Below are 22,514 nucleotides of genomic sequence, written 5' to 3'. Positions count from 1 at the left end.
TTCACACCTGTAACAATAGGCAGAAATATATAGTGGGACACTTGGGTTAAATTAGATATGGGTATTAAATTAGTCATGCCTCAAAATGATTTCAATGGAATTACAGCATGAACGATTAACCTAGAACCAATTAGTATTTTGATGTGATTTCCATAATCCTTCATTCTGCTTCCATAAGTGTTACTAACATAAAATATGGCAGAATATAATCACATATTTTCAATCAAAGCAGTTTATGCATTTCATTTCCCTACTTGACTCCAAATCAAAGATTGATATATCAAACAGCAGAATGAATTGATTTGTATGCATTAAGCGAACAGCCTTTAGCTACTTCAGAGAGGATATGGTAGTGCTCCAAAGAAGATCATGTATTCTGATTAAAAAAATGCCACATGGGTCTCAATGAATAAAACTGTGAGGCGCAAAGGATCAGGACCATTCGTAAAGTTGAAGCATAGACGATTCATTTAAATCTATACACAAGAATCTAGTCAACTAACAGCACTAAACTGGCATTAGATAAGGGTCAATGTAATTCACACGGGGCTGGATGTGGATCTTTTATGGCAATGCAAGGACTCTAATCTGATGACATGTTTAACTCTGCCCTCACCTTTGACTGCTCGTCACTGACAAATACCTACTTTTATCGTCTGGGACTCTGGGGATGTTCCTTAAGTTCAGACTATAACAATTCTAAGATGATGTCTTGGAGAGTGTAATCATTGCTTTAGTTTAGCTTGTTTTCCCTTTTTTACTAGTTTACCAGTTACTATATGCCCAAGCAGCAGCCAGAAGAGGCCTGCTCTTGATTCTAATGAAGTTATGAATTCCTATTCTACTGGACGTTTGTGGAATGTATTAGAAGTGTTATTTGAAAAGTTTATTCAAATTTAGGACTGAGTTCCAGTATTATTAGAGATAATTACACTATTATAATTTCAGGGATCTCAAACACCTTTAATGTGGATCTTGTTATCTCAATATAAAAAATGTTCAAAGAAATCTCACATTAGCATTTTTGGAAGGGACTAAGCAGCATGTCAACAGCACTGTACTCTTTACATGAAATTCCTCTGGGCCAAGAAAGAATGGGAAATAAATTGATACTCCAGAATTTATTACATTCTCAGTAGCGGAACTAATTAGCTAGTACAATTCTTTGGGTGATGAGGTTGGAGAGCAAAGGCAAGGCTTTGGGGGAAAAGACTCTCATTATTGACCAGGTAATGTTCTCAGCTTCCCAATTAAACTGTTATTTTCTAGAGAAACTACATTTAAGGTTTTCCGTAATTACATAGGGCTACTAAGCTCTTAAATTGGAGCACTGGGTAGTGGGAAGTGATGTAAAGCCAAGACATGAGCATCATGCAGTGTGTTCTCCCAACATGCTTTGCTTGGAGCACAGAGATTGTCCCCGATCTCTGGAATAGTCTTTTTGTTGCGAGATCACATGCATGACTAGGGAGACTTTTATTTAGTTAGCTAGTTTAACTTCCACTGCTATCAAATAAAAAGACTCAAGATGGCTTAGATGAAAATTCAACGAAAACACCAGTTTGCAAAATGTATAAAAATGACAGACTGATCATACCCCTGGCAGTTAAGTTTGGGTTACCCCTTAGAAATATAACATCATCCCCTGGTGTTGTGGCTCCGTCCGGTGGGTCCCTCTCATCAGAGGAGGAAGGCTCTGAACATGACGGAGAGGAGATGGCTAGGCCTCTCTCTCCCGGCCCTTCCCCTCTGGTGCAGCCTTTGGTGCCTTCCGACAGCGAGGAGATTGGCCAGGAGCCCGGTGTTTCTGGGATTGGCCAGGAGCCCGGTACTTCTGGGATTGGCCAGGAGCCAGAAGTATCGGATTCAGAAGAGGATAAGTTTTGGCTGGATCCACGCCAGCGTCGACGAGATAGGCGTGCGCAGCAGCAGACACGTCGGGCCAGACAATTCCGCTGAGTCACTGGGCCACACCCCACTGGCTATATAAGCAAGGGGTGTGGCATGTGAATTTTCGTGACGGACAAAGTTTGATGAACACTCGGTTGCAAGCATTCTGGCAAGTTCTCGTGGCTTATCTTTGTTTGCTGTGTTTTATCATTGAAGACTTGGCAGGCAGCTACGAAGTGGCTGCCAAGACATTCCGTTGCCTTTGTCTGTGCCGAGGAGTTTGTCAGGCCTCGGCTGACTGGTTGGGGTGTGTGGGTCGGACGGGGGACAGAACACCTGGGGATCCTATGGCCCACATTGAGAATCACAGCATCATTTAAATGCAGGCAGACCATGAGAGAGTGTGCTCTTATTTTGAAAAAAGAAAAGTTATTATTTGGTTTTCACTTCTAAATCTTTCTCCTCGGCACCCACAAAGCAGCTGGACGTTGCTGGGGTTTGCTACCTTCTCCCTTCCCATTGAAGGAATATCCCTTAAGAGATATTAAGTTAAATAAATCACCAGCACTAAAGGTAAGATCTCAAACCATGCAACCAGAGGCTGGGCAGCACATGTGGCTGGGCATACAGCAACTCAAATAATTCATTCAGCCGTTCATCACCAACACGGGTCCATTATTTATGTTCTTTTCCTAAGGAGGTACAAATAAGTTAGGCTTTCTTTAGACTTGGAAGGAGTTATTTAACACAGCCATTCTCCACAGGGAGGGACCCTGGCTCACACTGGTTCTGAAGCTGTGCTGCTGTGAGACTGAGTTCCAGCCCCCCCAAGTCTAATAGCAGGTGGTACATGATTGAAGACCTATGCCAAAGCCAACACTTGCTTTTCTTTAGAGCCAAAGTAGGAGAAATTCTGGCATACTTAGAAACAAAGAGCTGTCTGTTGTTGTTTTTTTCCTTCTACTTGCACATGCCTTTTTAGATACAAAATGGCATGAAAAGGCAAGAAAGCCCGTTTGACTCAGAACAACAAATATTATACAGGGAGTACTCAACTTACGACCGCCACTGAGCCCAAAATTTATATTGCTAAGTGAGAAATTTGTTAAGTGAGTTTTGCCCCATTCTACAACTTTTCTTGTCACATTTGTTAAGGGAATCACTGCAGTCGTTAAGTTAATAACACAGCTGTTAAGTGAATCTGGCTTCCCCTATGGCAGGGGTAGGCAACCTTGGCTCTTTTATGACTCGTGGACTTCAACTCCCAGAACTCCTGAGCCAGCCATGCTGGCTCAGGAATTCTGGGAGTTGAAGTCCACGAGTCATAAAAGAGCCAAGGTTGCCTACCCCTGCCCTATGGATTTTGCTTGTCAGAAGGTGGCAAAAGGGGATCACATGACCCCGGGACACTGCAACCGTCGTAAATGTGAGTCAGTTGTCAAGCATCTGAATATAAATCACATGACCATGGGGGGATGCTGCAATGGTCGTAAGTGTGGGAAATGGTCACGAGTCAACTTTTTTCAGGGCCCTTGTAAGTCGAGGACTACCTGTACAGGACTCCAAACGCATTGAGGAGATGTAATCATCTATTTAAAAAACTATATTTTTTTTAAAAAGCAGCAGCAGCAGCAGCCTGTCTGAGTCATGTTCTTACAGATGTTCAACAAAAGCACCTATTTGGGAATCGAGAGCTATATCATAATAGTGAGTATCATCTCAACATAGTATATATATATATAAACCTCAGAAAAAGGTTTACGCACAGGCCTTTGATCCAGGTTTGCGCAGAGAGACCCTACAGTGCATAAGGGAGGAGGAGGCAGAACCTGCCGAACGGCAGTGCCCTATTTCCTGCACCTCCGTTTTATGCAGGCTGAATAATGCAGAGACTTTGTGTGGGCATATTTTAATTTTTCATACAGTATTCCCTTTATTAGCCATTTATAGACTTTAATAAAACCTCAAAAAGCAAAACGGGTTTACTGCTCATAAACATCCTTGCTCTTCGGATTTCATTTTCCTCCACAATTTTATTTGATAATTATCTCCTTTGTATTAATTCCGACGGTAAAACCGAGGTTATACTTCATTGTAAATCTATTGCTCCAGACCGGTTCAGAATAATAAAAAAAAAAAGCTCAGATTCTCAGTTAAACAACTGTCTGTCTTCCTACCTACTTATATTAATGCTCCTTTTTATCGCAGTTCTCTGAAATGAAAATTGTCATGTTTTTGCACAAAGATGTGGGTGTAAATATCATATAACAATTTACTTCTTCTAAATAAGTGGTTCAATTTAAGGATTTTTTGTACACTGGCCATGTTTGCAAATACGGAGAAGGCTGCAATTTTGCACATTTATCCTTTAGTAAGCTCTTGACAGTGAATCTTTTAAATAAACACGCACAAGCTCTGTTAAATTCTAGGAGAAGGAATCCTTCCTGAATTAGCTGCATTTAATCTTGGTTAAGCAAATGCAGGATTGCTGCCTTAATGTATTACAGGTAGTCCTCAACTTACAACGGTTTGTTTAGCGATTGTTCAATGTTACAACGGCACTGAAAAATGTGATCTGTGACCATTTTTCACAGTTACGACCTTTCCAGTATCCTTGTGATCATGTGATCAAACTTCAGATGCATGGCAACTGATTCATACTTATGACCGTTGCTGTGTCCCAGGGTCATGTGATCACCTTTTGCTGCCTTCTGACAAGCAAAGTCAATGGGGAAGCCGGATTCGCTTAACAACCAGGTTACTGACATTTTGATCATCTTTGTTATCCCATTTTTATTACTTTGTAAGTAACTCAAGGAAGCAAACCTATCTAATATTCTCTCCTCCTCCTATTCTGCCCACAACAGCAACCTGGTGAAGGCGACCAGGCTGAGAGAGAGTGGGCAGCCCAAAGTCATCCAGCCACCTGAGGCGGGACCAGAATGGACAGTCCCCTGGCTTCTAGGCCAGCACCTTCGCCACTACACCAAACGGGCTCTCTGATACATACAAATGTCCAAATTTGACATTTCTATCAATGTTTTGTTCAAGATATATGTGAATAAAGTTTTGCTCAAATTGTCTCACAGTTTGGAGGGGGCCATATACTTCCACATTCATTTCAGTTCTATGAAAACATCAGAGGAAGATTTGCGTGTATGAATCAGTACTCACAAATTCTTCACCATGAGACAGAACCTTTGTGCAATGAAGTACCGATGCAATGTTTTTTCAGAGAGATTGCTCATATACCAGGCTGAGAATTATTAATTGTGACTCAGTTGTGAGTCATAATTCAGTTAATAAGACTCAATCCGGATCCAGTGAAATTTACGCAACTGAATATCGCCTTGACTAACTGCTTCAGTGAAGCCTAAGCATAACGAAGTCTGGATTCGGTCTGTAATAATTCATGCGGTTAGCCCATTTCCTGCCTCTATGCCCCGAAAGAGCTGACAGCGTGAGGAGTGATACATAATAAAAAATAACTTGAAAATCTGAGTTACAATCTCATAAATTCTAAGGCAAATCCAATAACCACTATTCAAAACCAGTGGCAGAAATACTAAAAAAAGTTCAGACATGAAATTAGTACCAGAAGCCTTCATGGGATAACAAATTCCAAGACAATTGTAAGCATTATGTATAATTATTTTAGAGGTTTAATGAAATTTATTGTAATTTCCCAGTTACCACACTTTCCTATACATTGACATTTTTTCCCATTCAGTTATAGGCACACTTTTTTTAACAAAAAAAACCCCACTAAAATATTGTACGAATGAATGTCTTTATATGCATTTTTAATTGCATTCACAGCATTCAGATATTATTCTTTCCTTCCTTCCCTCCCTCCTCCCTCCCTCCCTCCCTCCCTTTGTCGGGGACGGGGTAAGAAAGATAACTTCAGTTATCCTTTTTAAAAATGTATGTTTCACCTACTTATTTGATGACTCCCACTTACCAGGTTCATCATCAGGAAAAGATAGAATTTATTTAAAACCACTGCAAATTTTCACTTCTTCATTAAAATTGATCGAAAATAGATAGATATAAATATTAAAAAATACAGAAGTGATTTCCATAACTTTTTGCCAATGCAGATTTGCTTTTCTTCTTAAAGGTATTTTTTTAAAATTAACTCAGTATAGATGACAATCATTCCTAATTCATCTTCCCAACAAACCAGATTTTTTCCCCTTAATTCAATAATCATGCATTAAATTCCTTTTGATAATCTCTAATTTTGAGGAAATTTTGTTTGTTTAATGTATATATACCATGAATCAGTTCTCTGGTTAAAGTAGCTGCTTAAATAATTTCTCTGATTCAGACTTGAAACTTTAAACAGCACCGTTGAAGATAAGTGGGAGGGCTTTGTTTCTGTCTACATCCTTACTAAGGATTAAAAAAAAATGCATTATTCTTTTCTTCTTTCACACGCCTGTATCTTCTTAGAAGTGCAATCTTACATTCATCTTCTTGGGAGTAAACCTTACTGAATTCAGGGGAATTTTCTTCAAAATAGGCATGTATAAGGTTGCACTATAAAAGATACATAAAAGATATTCCATATTAGGAAGATTATGACTCCTGTTTTGAGGAGGGCAGTGTTATATAAACATAAATGGTCCTGTTCAGTCCAAGTCCAGTGGGAAATAAGGAACTTCAAGAGAAGGATGGCTTCTTTCCCCACTTTTCTTTGGCTTGTTTTTTTGGAAACTTATCTGATTTTGGGCCATCCAAGGAGGTAAAATATGGGATTTTCTCATGTTCTTTTAAGAGCATGTAACTGCTGCAATTTGCACATTACTTTTAGATGCTTGTTTTGCTAATATTTGGAAGAGCAAACACTAACCAATGGAAGAAGAATATCCAAATTTGTTCCCAACAAGTGCAGAAAACATTTGGAGGGTTGAGGAGTGCTGTTGACCTTAAGTGGTGTCAGAAAAGTTGCTCTTCAGAAAGTCGGTGAACATAGCCAGGTCAAAAATGAAGTAATTTAATGAAAATTTGTACTTTAATTAGTACAAGTATTAGGATTAATCCTCACACAATAATGTTCCCCTTCTGTCCCACCTTACAGCTATAAGTCAACAGCAATGTTCAGAGTGATGTGAAGATCATAGCCAAGATAGTGTGGAAGGGGATGGAAGAATAGAGTGTAGTGGAGTGTAGTGGAAGAGTGGAGTGGAGTGGAGTGGAGTGGAGTGGAATGGAATGGAATGGAATGGAATGGAATAGAATAGAATAGAATAGAATAGAATAGAATAGAATAGAATAGAAGTGTGATTGGACACACAAGAAATTTTTCTCAGGTGCATAAGTTCTCAGAGTACACACATACAACAACAAAGGGATAGTTCATAGATCATAGCTTCCACATCTCAAGCACAGCATGTCGCTGTTTTCACCAGGAGGATGTTGAAGGGTAATCCAGCACTAACAAGCAAGTTGCTTTCTCAGGTTTTTTGGATCACTTTGGCTGGAGGATGGATAAGCTACAGCTGCATCAACAACCCAGTATATAGGAGTTGGCAACATGCCTAATGGTATTTGCCATTATGAAGAAAGAATTTTTAATAGGTCCACATCTTTTTTCCAGAGGAAAAAAAAAGTTCTAATTAGGCCAATCTTCCTCTTCCTTATCCCTGACATTAGCTTTTCTCTGCACACCTTTGTGGCTTGTTCATATTTGATTTCCCCTAATGACAGCACAGGTGTGAGGCACTGAGGAATCAGCCCATTGATCTTGACAGCTGGTCCCATCACAGTAAACTGTACTCTTTTCTCCCCCTTTGTTCCAACACCCAGCTGTTTTTCCACATTTACTTTATGTAATTACACTTTGGAAATGATCATGTAATTAGCCACACTTAAATCATTACTATAATTAGGACTGAGGTTGCAATGTAAAATATCCACATACATTTTGCTATATACTAAAAGTAAACACAGATAAGTTTCCTGCATGGTAGTTACATTAGTTTTCTATTGAGCAAAAGAAAAAATGCTAGGAAAATGAGAAACTACATCCAGAGCATACCAAATAAAATAAGATGAAGTTGCATTGTGCTAACAGAATCAAGATTGTGTATGTAATTAATGATACAGGGTTAACATTTGCTGCAATTCAAAAGTTGAGGTTTAGAACTATTCACAAATTGTCTTATAACCATCTTCTATGATGGGGTGATGTTTCCTCCAAATGTTCCTATCATTTTTTTTCCTAAGGATTGTATGACCACTGTAGGTAGAATCCAGCAATATTTCAAGAACAGGAAAGGACTCTGTTTGTGTTGCGTGCGTGCACACACACACACACACACACACACACACACACACACGTATACGTATATGTGTATATGTATATGTGTATATAATAGTCATGGCTATAGTGTACAACATGCTAAGCTTGAATATTAGGGTTAACCTTGACTAGATTTCTATAGCTTAGTAGGTTAAAATGGGTTAGTTCAGAAATTAGATAAAGGATATATGATGAATGGAACCCATGATTGTTGGCTGACATTGTTACCAAGAATACAGTATAAATACACAGCTGCAATTTCCAAGTCTCTCCCTAGTAGTTTGAGTCTAAAACTTCCCTAAAGAAAGAAAAAGTCACAACTTAAAGCTCACAAATCACCTCATCCCTCCCATTCTTACTCCTTTTATATTAAGAAAGACCATATTAGAACAGAAGGATTTCTCCAAGAAACATGCAGTCTCTCTCTGTCATTTTTTTTCCATTTTGTCATTTTCTCTTGTAAAGTCAGTCCCTTGTCAGTGCTCGTGATCACGCATGAGCACTTTTATCATATGATGAAAATGTGCTCCATGAGATTCATATGTTTTCCTTCATCCTAGTCTTTTCCCTGCATGTTAGTAGATAAGAGAATGTTCTACTCATTGATAAATTGTAAAGAAAAATCCTAGGTAACCCCTATGATCTCAGTTCACAGTTGACTTGTGGAGAAGGAGCCTCCTCTATTCTTCACTGCCATACTATCAGCAGCAAAAAAATCTTAGCCTTTTTCCCCATCTCAGGGAGATCTTTCATCATCCCCTCCCAGACTGAATATTGAATTATCTGCCAGCAAAAAATAATAAAGGTGGGATACAAATAAATAAAATAAAACAAGTGCTGCGCAATGGTGCTACAGAGATGGTACATTCTATTCTGAATATTATGATAAATGAAAAGAGAACTAAATATAATTAGAAGTCAGCTCCTCTTTAACAATTCCTTCTTTCACAAGTTTTCTCTTTGGAGAAAGCTTGACTTAAATAAAGTCTTAGAGAATCATCCTCAAAACCTCTTGGGAAAACTTTCTTCACACTCTCTGAACACATTTAAGTAGAGGAAAAGGATTTAGGGCAGTGTATAAGCAGTCCGAGATCTGAATAAATGGATTATTTTTAGGTTTTCTACAAGCCCTGTTTGTCCTAGATGTGATTGCTATCTTGCTTTGGTTTAGATTGAAAAGTGAAGATAAAGACATCATTTTCTCTTTCTGTATCTATTGGGCTTTGGTAAAATATTTGGATAGAGATACTTAAGCCTCTAGGGCAACATGGTTTATTTTAACTAGCACTTTTTTCCTTCTGTGCCTTAGGTAATGGTTGTTCACAACGCCTGTAATATGATCTTGCTTTTAATTGGGGATCTCAGGGATTGATGCAAAGATATTTTTTATGCAAATCAGAAGACATGCTACTCCGAAGCAGAAGACTGAAGACCATATTTTTTATGGATTCAGAAAGAAAAAGACAGTAACATTATATATTATTTGCATATGCAGAAATTGTGAAGACCATTGTATCCAAAGAGAAGTTGCAGTGCTCCTGGGAATAAGATATTAAATGCCTGTCTAGTTTGGAAAAACAGGATGCTAAAGTTGCTCATGATTTTGTTAGGAGAGCCAGGACCTGAATAATGTTGGTCTAAGTGCCAATTCAGATATGAAGGTCATTTTGCATTTGTGTACGCTGGTCCTCTTTACTGAATCCAAAAAAACAATGCATGAATCTGAAATGAGGTAAATTAGGACCATGGCAGAGGGTGTGGGGGGGCTAAGTTTCCAAAGCTGCTGTGACCCACTGAAATCAAGCTTCCTTGTTTCTGTTTGTAATCTGGGGGGAAAATCCCTAATTTTTGGAATCATTTGGGATTTTCCTATGACTATAGAAAACCATAGTCATGGTCAAATAATTAATATATTTTTCTTCCAAGCCATAACCCTATAGTAGCTCAGTTGCTTTTTTCCCCAAGAAATACCAAGACTAAATGCTAAACTAATTCATGGTATGAATATCATGTCTTTAATTAAAAAGATGGTTTTCTGCCTTGGTGCTAATACAGTAAAATTAGACTCGGTATAAATTCATGTGAAAAAGACCATTACCATTGCATGGAAAAACTGGCATGATGCTTCAAACCACGTATTTCAGCCAGCATCCAACAAACCTTTTAAAAGCTAATAATGCTGTGTCTCTTCCTTACAGAGGAGAATCCTCTTACATGGAAACTGAAGTGTAAGCTTTTCTTCAGCAATTAAAAGGTTTATAGTAATTACTCTGCCCTTTTCGTTTATCGAAAGAGAGAAGAACTGGTCAAATCAATGAAAGACCACAGGCAGAAATAGCAAACAGAGAAAGTTTCTGCCCTTCCCATCAGCTTCCATATTCACCACTGCAACAAAACAGAACCTATCCCAGTTCTGTGTCTAAGACTACAGTGAAGAATTAGGTTGACATGAAGAATTGCCCTATTTAATAGTTTTTTTTTGTAGACAAGGGATTTTTTTTTCACTTGATCCAAAGTTTTGAACCTTTTGAAAAGTACTGATTATTCTCTCCTGGTTCTGAGTAATTTTGACTGGTTTAAGGAACCATGAAATGCTTCAAGCTATTAAGATACTCTCACTTTTAATTCTGATCAGTAACAATAAGCTAAAATTTTATTCAATACAGAGGAAGGAGAAAAAAATTATTATTTTCACATCTGAGTCCTTAGCTCTCAGCAAGCATTCCCAACTAGAGGGTAGGAAGCTCTTTCTGCTTATACTGCATCCTTACATGAGAACAAGAGTTTCTTTAGCAGTAACTTTTTTTAATCAATCTACTCAAAGGGGATTTAGCAATTACTTTCTTTAGTTGGAGGACTAAAACCAGAATTGGACTATCTGATTTTGCAGGATCCAATCTGGGTCGGTCACCGGACCAGAGGTTTTCAGCTTTTGACTTTCAGACTTCTGCTGGAGCCCATCTTGGGGGAACTTCTGTCTAGCAGAGTGTGTGCTGTTCTGTGTGTGGTATTTATAATGCCTGTTGCAAGAGGCTTTTTAGATGTTGATTGGAGTGTGTTGATGGCTGGCTTTTAAGTCGTTAACTGTCATTTGCTTGTGCCACCCAGCCCTCGCCTTCTAAGTACTTGATCGGCTGGTGGTAAATCAGCACTCCTGTTGACTGACCAAGGGGCCTGTCTCCCAGGCTTCAATCACTTCCCTGGCTGTTTTTGTGCCTGCTCGTCCAACAATCTTAGTTGCTGCAAATTTGAAAGTGTGTCCTTTGCTCATTGCAGTGTGAGGCTACCAATGAGTTCGGGTCTCACTTGTGTTCTTGCAATCTGACGGTTAGCTTCCTGCCTAATTTCATTACTGCAGGGACCAACAGGTTTAAAGGACAAGATCATTTTATAACTTTCTTTTTACTTGGGGGATGGTTTCTGTCTACAACCCATTCAACACCAACCCACTTCTTAAATGAGAAAGAGAGTATGTCAATGAAGGAGAATATTTGTAGCTCAGGGTTGAAATGGGGGGTCCTTGGTGCTCTCTGAGCTTGCTTGTGTTCTTGCAGACGTTTCATTACCCAAACTAGGTATTTCTTTTGTTAGTCACTCAACATGAGTGAAGCAAGGACAGGGCTATTTTTAGATAGCGAGAAAGATCTTAAGGGTGGAAAAAGTAAATAGTTTTTGTGACTATGAAAAATGGGGAATTGGATACAAAAATAGCACAAATGAAAATTGGTAGGCTAATCCCTCTTTTAGGATGTCATCTTGAGTCCAAATCTTACTTTGGAGCAATTATGAAGAGAGCCAGTTTGGACTAATGATTAAGACAGCAGGTTAAAAGCCAGGAGATTGTGAGTTCTAGTCCAGCCTTAGGTGTGAAAGCCAGCTGGGTGACCTTAGGCCAGTCACTCTCTCTTAGCCCAAATCACCTCACAAGGTTGTTGTTGTGGGGAAAACAGGAAGAACAAGGAGTATTAGATATGTTCACCACCTTGAATTATTTACAAAAATTAATAAAGATGGAACAATAATAAATAAATAAATAAATAAACGTATTAGCACAATAATCCAAATTCTTTTATTTTATTACCTTGAAATTTAGTCACTGAGCTGTTTCATATTTCAATCTATTAATATTTTTATTTATTTGTGTTTATATGAATTAGTTCATACATGAATACCCTATTGTGTTTCTGTTTTGCTTCTACGAGATAACCTTCTTTTATCTGCAAGTTGGTTAAAATTGCCCAAAGCCTGAACATTGGGCAATAATTGTGTGATCAAATACTGTAGTTGATATGTAAGAGAACTTGCTGTAAATTTACTTTGTAGCACGAAGCAGCAAAAATCTGTCTTTGGGGACATTTCAGCTGTAATGCCGAGATCAGTTTTAAAGTGCAAATGTTCTTTTTGTTTCTATCTGATGCTATCACAACCACCCTGTAAGAGGAAGAATATAGCTGCATTGAGTTTCACAGTGCAATTTCAATAGGCCACTGCTCCTCTTGAAACTTGCAGTACTTCCTATATTCATTAAAAAGACATCTAACAAGAAATTCGTGTATGGATAATATGAGAAATTTAGTTTCATGAAGCATCTGTGTATCATACTGCTAATTTTGATTGTTATCTCACATGGTCTGGGCTAGAATAATATTTTCTGTTTCTTAATCATCATAAGAAACTGGAAGCCTCCTTGAGATTTCAGACCCAGTTATTTCTTGTGCAAATTATCCCATCTACTTTTTACCAGAGCTAATCTTCATGCGGTTTTGATCCAGTCGCCATGGTTAAGTTTCAGGCCACAGAGCAGGACCATCTGTTTATTGCTGCAGTGGAGCAGAGCAAGCTTCTTTGTTTTGCTTTATTAATTGTAATAAGCAGCTTACAATATAGAGAGCTAAAAACACCCATAAAAGCAACTGGAGATTAAAGTAAAAGCTGGTGCTATCCTAATTCAAATTTTCCTGTCTGAATGCTCTTGGGACCAAAGATGTCTTCAATAGTTTCCAGAAGAATAAAGAGTAGATATCAAATTCATCACAAGTTGCACATTTCAGAGGCAGGAGGATGCTTTGGGAAAATGGTAACATGGCTCCAAGCTCTATAAGGCTTTATAAGGTTACCACTACTTTTATTAGACCTGTAGGCTCCTGGCAACCATTGTAGCTTCCACAGAATTTGTGTGGTTCTGCTGAATTCCAGTCAATAAGCAAGCAGCTGCAGCTTCTGAGGCATCTTCACAGGTAATGCTTTGTAAATTAAGTTAGAATAGATATGTTTATTATTCTCTACAACTAGAGAGAAGCTCTACTCAGATCCTGCTATATTACTTCATCCTGGTGGTGATGATGGTGGTGGTCAATATGTTCCTAAGCAGAATGAGTGCAAAACAATGGGGATGTGTGCCAACAGTATCTACTTCTAGAAGATCCACCCAAAGTATGAAGATCATCCCAGCTAAAGCCAGCAGACCAGCAGTGATGTAAGAAGATGATGAGGATTATTTTACTGATATCACTGGGAAATCTGAAGGGCCAAGTTGGGGACGATCAAACTGGAAAAAGTCTTTCTTTGTGGTTGCAAAGAGTTGATATGGACATGATGGCACACAATCAAGTAAGAGATGACACACACATCTCTATCTTCAGCACCTCCAACTGTAGAGTCTGCTGGGATTCAGACTCAGTAACTTTTGTCTCTCATAATTCTTCTCATCCAAGGCCTTCTATACTAGAACCAGTTTTACAAGAAATCAATAGATTAGAAGTTCAGCTTCCACAATTTTTTTCCTCTTAGCATATATGTTCTCTTAGCATATATGTAATAGCTTATATAAGAAAGGAGAAGGACAAAAGGAAGATTGTGAAACCTAGAGAAAAACTTTGTGTTTTTCAGCAGAATTGTAACATGTGCAGGTGTTCTTTGAGGATAAGTTCTAAAACAGCCTGAGATTAACGTAAGACCAATTAAATCAACGAATTTATTCTTCTGTAAAAGAAAATGGACCTAATTAAATTCATGAGGTTTACACAGTATTGGGATTTAAATAAATTCAAGATTAAATTTATTTTTGGTCCTGGCTTTGTTCTTTTTTTGGTCCTAAGAATGTCTACTTTTGAGTGGCATGCTAAAAGCTGTGCAAACCTAGATCTCAAAAACAAGCAACCCTTGATGTAAATAAATAAGTAAGCAAAAGAAACATTCAAGACAATGGCAAAATGAAAATAAGTGAAAAGCAAAAATAAACCTCTCATCTGGATCATAATTTCAAGAGGATCTGCTAAACAGGACATGAAGGTAATTTTCAGAACATGAAACTACTTTCTTATGCTTTATAAAGTTCCATGCACACTGATAACACTCTCTCTCTCTCTCTCTCTCTCTCTCTCTCTCTCTCTCTCTCTCTCTCTCTCTCTCTCTCTCTCTCTCTCTCTCTCTCTCTCTCTATGTGTGTGTAATGGGCTCAGGTGTTTATGTTTAGGGAATGATAGATAAGAAATTATAATAGGAAGGAAATATAGAGAATTGATTTTCTTCTCATTAAAAATGGTGAACTTGTAAAAGCTATTCCTGCAAATTCTTCAGGAGCTGATTAAATCATAAAGAGAACAGAAATACAAACAAATGTCAACATTCATTGGAAGCATTCTGTAAAGCATTCTTGACCCCCTTGGCAAACACTTTAAATTTAATGTTGAATGCAGAGAGCTGTAGATGGCTGGCATATTAAACTACAGATTCTACCAGGAATTCTATGTAAATGTGTATAAAAGTGTAAAAGACGTGCCTATTAATTTTAAAAATATGTAATTTTTATTGTGTACATTTCTCCCTAGTATAGAGTCACTAATAAATATGAATGACATCTTGCGGCATTAAATTATCTGTTATGCCTTTAGAAAGCAGAATGGAGCTAGACTTAGGCTATTGTAAGTTATACAAGGATTTGAAAATATTAAAATAATTTCCTTGTTAAATATAGTTTAATATGTTGACCCAGATTTATAAAAAAAGATAGCTATCAGGTAAAGTACAGTTGTGCTAATATACACACACATACATAAATAAAAATATTAGCTATTCTTTAGTTTGGGAAAAAAGTGTATTTCCTTTTTCTCACTTTCTGATAGGTTGAATTATGTATTTTTTTAAAACTGAAGAGAAGTTTAAGAATAATATTATAATGCTAGATAACGTGACTGGAGAATTGTTAATGGAGTAGAATATTTGTGCATATATGTAATCATCCTTAGACTCCTGTAGAACCAGGGGTCGTGCATTCATTTGTCACTGGGGCCTCTTTTTCTCCTCCTGAAACACGCTGCTGAAAATCTAAAGCATCTTTGAAGGGCTCCTTCAGTTGAAGCTGCAACAAATAAAGAGTCCCTTTGAAGAACTGCCAAGCCCTAAGACTCGCACATGGCCAAAAACAAGAACAAAAACTGACCTGTAATCATGGAAAAGAGAGCTGAACAATCAGAAATTATTAGTATAATTTTAATAGAAATGCAATCCATTATACCACAGAAGAAAAACCGAGAAGAGGACACTTCAAAGACTAGCATATAATAAAATACAATCAAGCAATCAAATTAAATATGAAAATAAAATCTATAAAATAACCCGAAATGACTAAGCCTATAGCCCTATAAAAGTCTAATAACCTATAAAAATGAACAGAATTTGAGATCTATTAAAACTAAAGTACGAGATGAAAGACTGCCAGGAAAGCTCACAGTTTGCTTAGTCTGCTGCTCAGATGTTTACCGTTGATGAGCAACTTCAAGGCTGCTCTTCTTAAAATGGACTTGAATTGGTCAAAATAATCATTTAACCACGGAACATTCTCCTCTGACATTCTTTCAAACAAGATTGTCTTCTGCAGAGTATGGTCTAAGACAGGGGTCTTCAAACTTGGCCCTTTTATGACTTGTGGACTTCAACTCCCAGAATTCTTCAGCCAGGCATGCTGGCTGAGGAATTCTGGGACTTGAAGTCCACAAGTCATAAAAGGGCCAAGTTTGAAGACCCCTGGTCTAAAACGAGGTATTTTTTCTGCTATGTTTGCTTATTTAAACTTATTAGCATCAACACACAAACGCCCATCACTTTTTAGATGCCGATGCTCACAAAATGATTTAGAAACAATAAAAGGGTTTTATCTTTTAAAGCTCTAAAAAAAACTTACTAAGTACAGCTATCAGAAGAGTTTAGAGATATTATTCATCAAAAGGAAAATTTCCAGAGATGAATAATTCAGAGTGAAAGTATTACAGTAGCATCTCTGAATTTCAGTTTTGCAGTGGGCACGTCTGAAGGATATTACAACAATAAACCGAAGCTTTTGTTGAGGATGCGGAAGAGGATGAGAAAGAAGAGTTACAAAACACAGCATCTCTGGGAGATAGTGGGCCTACCTCTGAGATAGCATATGAGACGGAAGAGAGGAGCATGGAGAATATGGAATTGACCAGCCCCTTGCCCCAAAAGAATTAGAAGAAGAACACCTCCAGCCATGAACTCCTGCAGAAACAACTTCAGAGCAGTACTCGAAAGAATGAAGGCACCATATTGTGTTAAGTAACAAAGGAATTAGAATAGAAAAGCAGAAAGATCAATTTACTTGATTGACCAACTTTAACGATTGGGAAATAGTTAGGGCCATGTGACTTGGGTGGAAATTGAACATTCAAGAAATATAAGAATAGCAAGATCTCCTTGGTGGTGTACTGGAATCAGTGCTCAAGTTACCAGCCTGAACTTCATGTCTTGATTTTGTCTCTCTTAAATAGTCTGACTCTTGTAATGTGATGTGCATATACTTACCAGCCTGAACTTCATGTCTTGATTTTGTCTCTCTTAAATAGTCTAACTCTTGTAATGTGATGTGCATATACTAGTCTATGTAACATATGACAACTTGGCTCTTAGGACTGGAAGAAATTGCTAAACTTTGCTCAACTTCATTTGACTTCTGCATATTATCCACAGTCAGGTAGGTAAGCAGAATGAACGAAGGCCACCATAGAACAATATCTGTGCTACTATATCAGACACACCCAAGTTAAATGGATAAGTCTATGTTCCTCTACAGAATTCACTTACAACAACATAACGCACTATTTCCCTCACAGAGCCCTTTCTCTGATTAATTATAGATTTAATCTACATTAATTTTCCTCTGTGTTGCTAGAAGAATTGTTGTCATTCCATTTCATCCAGAAGAACCAACTGCACAAGTCTAACAAAAGCATGAAGGGCATGCAGACATGAAGAGAAGGAGTGGAGTGTTCACAGAAATTAAAGAAGAGACACAATTACATATTAAAAAAAATCTCCCACCTGTGTAACCTTTTCCGTGACATTGTGTGTTCTTTCTTTCACTTTGGGTGCAATAATTGTTTTCTCTGATGATGGAGGTGATGATGCCTTTTTTTCATTTTTGATATCAGAAAAATTTAGAGTGAGCTGGGGAATCTTATTGATGGTGCTGTATTTGTTGAGGTTTGAATCAGATGTAGATCCTAATAGACTTGACTTGATATGGTTAAAAGGACCTACAAGAAAAAAGAAGAAGATATCAGCTGATATAATGTCTTGAGCCACTTTCCAGATAACTAAAAAAGGAAATATCTTTATAGTTTTTTTTGTTTTTCAACCAGACTTGTTAACTCTCTAGTTTAGAATCTACCAACACTTTAATTGTGGAAGAAGGGCAGAATATAGTGCCTAGAAGCAATAAACAATTCGTGTCTATTGCACACCCACTCTTGAATGAGGACTTCTCATCCTTTCTGCTACTGTTAAATGATTCTGTTATCATCTAATCTTTGTAGGATCCTTAAACTAGAGAAAATTTTAAAAAGTGAAAAATTGTAGAGAAAGTGGGAATCAATTTCTTCAGTGTTTACAGATTTCTGAGCTAGTTGAGTGAAGGCAAGTGAAAGCAGAAATCCATTAGTGGAGTAATATCTTGGACTTAATCTAGATAAACACTAGATTGAAAACTTTGGGCTTTTAAAGTCTAGAGCACATGAACTTTTAAAATTATGAACCTAGAAGAAATCTATAGTTAGTATGGCTCTATGAAAGTTCCAGATTCAAAGGCAGTATGCTTGTAAATACCATATGCTGAAGGAGCGACAAGAAAAAAAGTTCTGGTTTCTTGGATTCCTGAAGACCTCTGGATTCTCTCTGTGGACAGCAGAGTTTTTCATTATATTCTTAAAAACCCCAACTTTCCCCAAATAGCATGTTACTCCCATGTAAGGTTCATATATCTGTGCTGAAGGGGCAAATAAGATGTCATTTGTTTACCTTTCCTAAATTTTAGGCCCACCTTCTCTGATGCCAGCCTTGTCTCCTGGTGCCCTAAGACTGAAAAAGGATTCTTGAACATATTACCTTCTGCCAGCTTCTGAGAGTTGTTGTGACATAGAAGAAAAATGGACCACAAATGTATTCCATAAATAAATACTTCCTGAATAGTTAAATGCCCAAATTAGGGAGAAAAACTTAAGAATATTGTTTAATTTCATTGGCACATGGACTCCTGAATACAAGATTCATCAAGATAGACTCCAAATCCTGGGTAATCCTGGGTGTCCTTTGTGCCATGGTTGCTTGTTTTCCATCTGTGATTTCTGGTGGCCTTTTTCAAGAGCTTATCCATAGCTGCTAGGCTGGCAGGCATAGGAAACAGAATATTTCTTTATGACAGCTCTGTTCTTATGGAATAGGCTTCTACCAGAAATATGTTCATTTCCTTTTGAGAATCTTAAGATGGGCTTTAAAGACTATGGAATACTGATGTGGATCTATAGTGACAATAAATGCAGAAATAGGCAGAGTCTTGAGTACTTCAAGCCAGCAGTAAGTTCATTTACAGACAATTGTTCACTTACAACATGGCAACACACAATATCAAAATCACTGCTGATGGAGACAAGAAGCAAATGGGAGGACTTCCCAGGACTGGGTCACTTGTGGGCATTAGCACATGCACACCATGCAGGTTTGATGGAGACATTTCATCAAGTATATTGATTTTTCCACAAAATTTAAATAACACATTGAAGAGGAACAAAGGAGAAAATTCCTCCTTCATCCTGCCTCTCCTACTAAATTTTAGGCTATAAACACAAATGATCAGTTTGTTATGGAAAATAATATGCAAAAAGGATTTTAGTTAGCTAGAGAAAGGAATGCCTCCATTTGACTAACTTTGCTTGCGTTGTTGTCCTGGCGAAAAGGACCAACGCTAGCATGTAATATACATGAATACACGTTTCCACATGAAATTGCAAATGGAATTCATGCAGGCACACCTGAAGACTACAGTAAGCTTAAACCATACCCCCTGCCATCCAGGAGCGTGAAACTAGTTTTAAGGAGACAAAAGAGGAATACGTGAAGGGTCCAGATTATTCACTGATTGTCTTGGTGTCGGAAAGATAAAACTGAATTGGATTTAAAATGAATCAATGGTGGCTAGTTTCACTCATGCAAAGCTCAATTTGTAATATTTTACAAGATCATATCTTGAAAACTTCAAGTTACGTTATCTGCATAGGATTGGCAGCGTCCACATTCTACCTTCTTCAACAAGCTTACATACAGTAGGTGCAATCCAGCCAAAGTTCAAACTTTTAAACCCTCCTGGGGGTTTTGATGGGAGAGAATTAAGCGCATGCTTAACTCTCCCCACTCAAATCAAAGGGGCTTAGCAGGATGTGCTGCTCAAATCAGCGATCAAAGAAAAAGCCCCAGAGAAATGATGGGAACTTTCTTCTGGATAGATAAGTAGAGGATTGCATTATAACTGAGGCCAATGGCTTTGAAAGAACATACTGTACATCCCTTCACAGCTTCCTCTGAATGGCCATCTATCATCACTCTGAATCGAGAGCAAAGAGAAATGTGATGCATCCATCAAGCAAAAGAACAGTAATTCCTGTAATGTGCCCAGCTTTATAAAGGCTAGCATGAGTATGATGCATTTGTACAGTTTATACAGCAGGCAAGTTAACATGCCAAATAATGTGTCTCTCAAAAGCACTGAACAATAGATGTTATAAATTTACATTACCTTTGACATTGCGACCATTATCTGTTATTCAGCAGAATAAAGAAAAGCAAAAGGGGGGGAAATAAACTGTGTATCCAAACACTCCGAACTGATTATTTTTTTTCCCCTTCATGGTTTCCCCAATACATCTTGAGGGAGCCAACATTAATTTGGGTGAATCTAATGTAATGACTGAGAGGCTAATTTTCTCTTTTTAGAATTAGGAACCAAAAGTTATCCTCATTCAACTGCTCTTCAGCATTTCCCAGAGTCCTCAAAGTGTTTTCAAATTAGCAGGGACAACCATTTAAATGGATGCGGTATACAGTATCTCAGAAGGGACTGTTCTTTAAATTTGGAAGATAATTTGATGTAAGAAATCGTAATTGATTAAGCAGTTTTCCTGGCTTAATCAGTAATGCAGTGTAGTCAACCAATTGCTCAATTAGTCAAATACGCATTCTAACCAATCAACTGCATTAAGATGAACAAGGGTTTTATTTGTGAATCAAGGAATATCTTCCTTTTAAAACAATATGCATGCACATTGCTGATTCAGACTGCCAGGTTGGGCAGGCACCTGCTCTCTGGGATGTAATTCCCTATGAAAACTGGGTGGCTTCCAACCTGTAATGGAATGTATGAAGATCTTGATGGACAAAGAGAAGACATGAAACAATCAGATAAGAGAGGGGGGAGTCTCCAATCAACTAATGGTCAAAGGAAGAAACTTAGGAAGGACCACCCTCATTTATAGGGCAGTTTAAAGTGGTGGTGGGACGTTTGTTAAGGTAGCCTTACAATAAGGTAGAATTAGCTCATCTAGTCAGGTTTCCTATTTGGTTTACCCTGGTGGCTTTCTGGGAGATCTTAAAGACCTGGCCATTCTCTCAGGCTCTAAGCCAAGGTTACCTAACCCTGTTCTAGGCTAAGGTGGTTGGAGCCAGTGCTGGGTGCATGACATCTGCATCCATATTCTGTTCAGTGTGTTATTAGATGTTTATTTTTATGTTGCTATCTATGTGAGCCCCTTCCCCAAGTCAGTCTGGAATCAGGTGGTACCTAAATTGAATAAATGGATGGATGGATGGATGGATGAATGAAACATTTTTTGGAGGAGGGATTCCTCCTGGGTGCATGCTCTGGATGAAGACCTTCTGAATACGGAAGTGGCCATTGCACAACCAATCTTGTATTAGTATCCCTTTACAATAAACTGCTGCCCAAACAATGAGGGAACATTTATTAGGACTTACTCTCAAATTAGTGTGCATAGACTTATAACACAGTACGAAGCATACTGACTTGGACATAAGCTTCCCTTTGCATAGGATCACATATTATAAACCATAGAGTGCTAAATGTCATCCCTGCTAGATTTTCCCCTTAGCTTTTAAAGACAAAGAGACTTCAAAGATCTTGTCCTAGTTGGATAAAAAATGGAATGCACATGTTCCACTCTATTTCCAGCCATTCAGTTGACATAATTCATGAATATTGATCACCCTCCCCTTGCCCAATACTGTACCTTCACTAGCATGCCGATCCCTAAACATGTTCTTGGGATGGATGGTAAATCCTTCTATGTTGTGCACTGAAGATGCTCTCCGCATACTACTAATGCTCTCTTTTGACTGAGCAAGAGTCAAGGCTGCGCTGGAATGCAGCATATCTGGGTACAGTCGATCCCATTGCTGTTTTGGTGATGAATGATCTAGAGGCCCAGATATATTCACTGGAGGTGAACACGTCCTTGGTTGAATGAGTGCCTTGGTGTCATCTCCTTCAGAGGGGCTGCAGCTTTCTTTTGTAGGAGATTTAAAGTGCTTCATGGCCATGGAGTTGTCGCTGTGTTTCGATGAATCAACAATCACTGCATCAGGATCTTCTTGTGGCAAAGATTGCTTTCTGTAGGATAAAAGACTCAATCCAGGTAGCCTGAATCCAAAAAGTTTGCCTGCGTAGGAAAGATCAGATTTAAGAAAAAAAAAAAACACCAATCAGTTAAATATGAAATCATGAGTTGTTGCAAAACATTTGTTCTCTCATGTAATGCCCTTTGTTTATTAGTAAAGAACCCATGCTATTCTGTTGACAGTGGCCAGAAATTAATGATTCAATACATGATTCTAGGGCTGCTTCAGATTTGAAGGTAAAGTGCTACTTTAGATGTTGAAAACCCTGGAGCAGCAATGACAGGTCTACATAATTATCTAAATAGATAACAGACATCCCTTACTTCCAATTTTGCAA

The 22,514-nt window shown here is 38.0% G+C and overlaps 1 protein-coding gene across 1 annotated transcript in view; it reads right to left on the bottom strand.

The window, feature by feature from the left end:
• KCNH7 (potassium voltage-gated channel subfamily H member 7) overlaps positions 1–22,099 on the bottom strand; it is a 119,759-nt gene extending 97,660 nt beyond the window's left edge. Inside the window, exons 1-4 of the mRNA XM_029286173.1 lie at positions 21,790–22,099; positions 20,283–20,303; positions 19,551–19,574; positions 17,537–17,751 (exon numbers count right to left, since the gene is read on the bottom strand). Of these exons, the coding sequence (XP_029142006.1) occupies positions 17,537–17,751; positions 19,551–19,574; positions 20,283–20,303; positions 21,790–22,099 (570 nt within the window). The remainder of the gene's footprint in view (positions 1–17,536; positions 17,752–19,550; positions 19,575–20,282; positions 20,304–21,789) is intronic.
• Between the last annotated feature and the right edge of the window lie 415 nt (positions 22,100–22,514).

This window comes from Protobothrops mucrosquamatus, unplaced genomic scaffold, assembly GCF_001527695.2.
Source record: "Protobothrops mucrosquamatus isolate PMUCROS unplaced genomic scaffold, P.Mucros_1.0 scaffold3034, whole genome shotgun sequence".
NCBI classification, from domain to species: domain Eukaryota; kingdom Metazoa; phylum Chordata; class Lepidosauria; order Squamata; family Viperidae; genus Protobothrops; species Protobothrops mucrosquamatus.
Note: the sequence above shows the minus strand (reverse complement) of the source record. Positions and strands in the feature narration are given on the sequence as shown.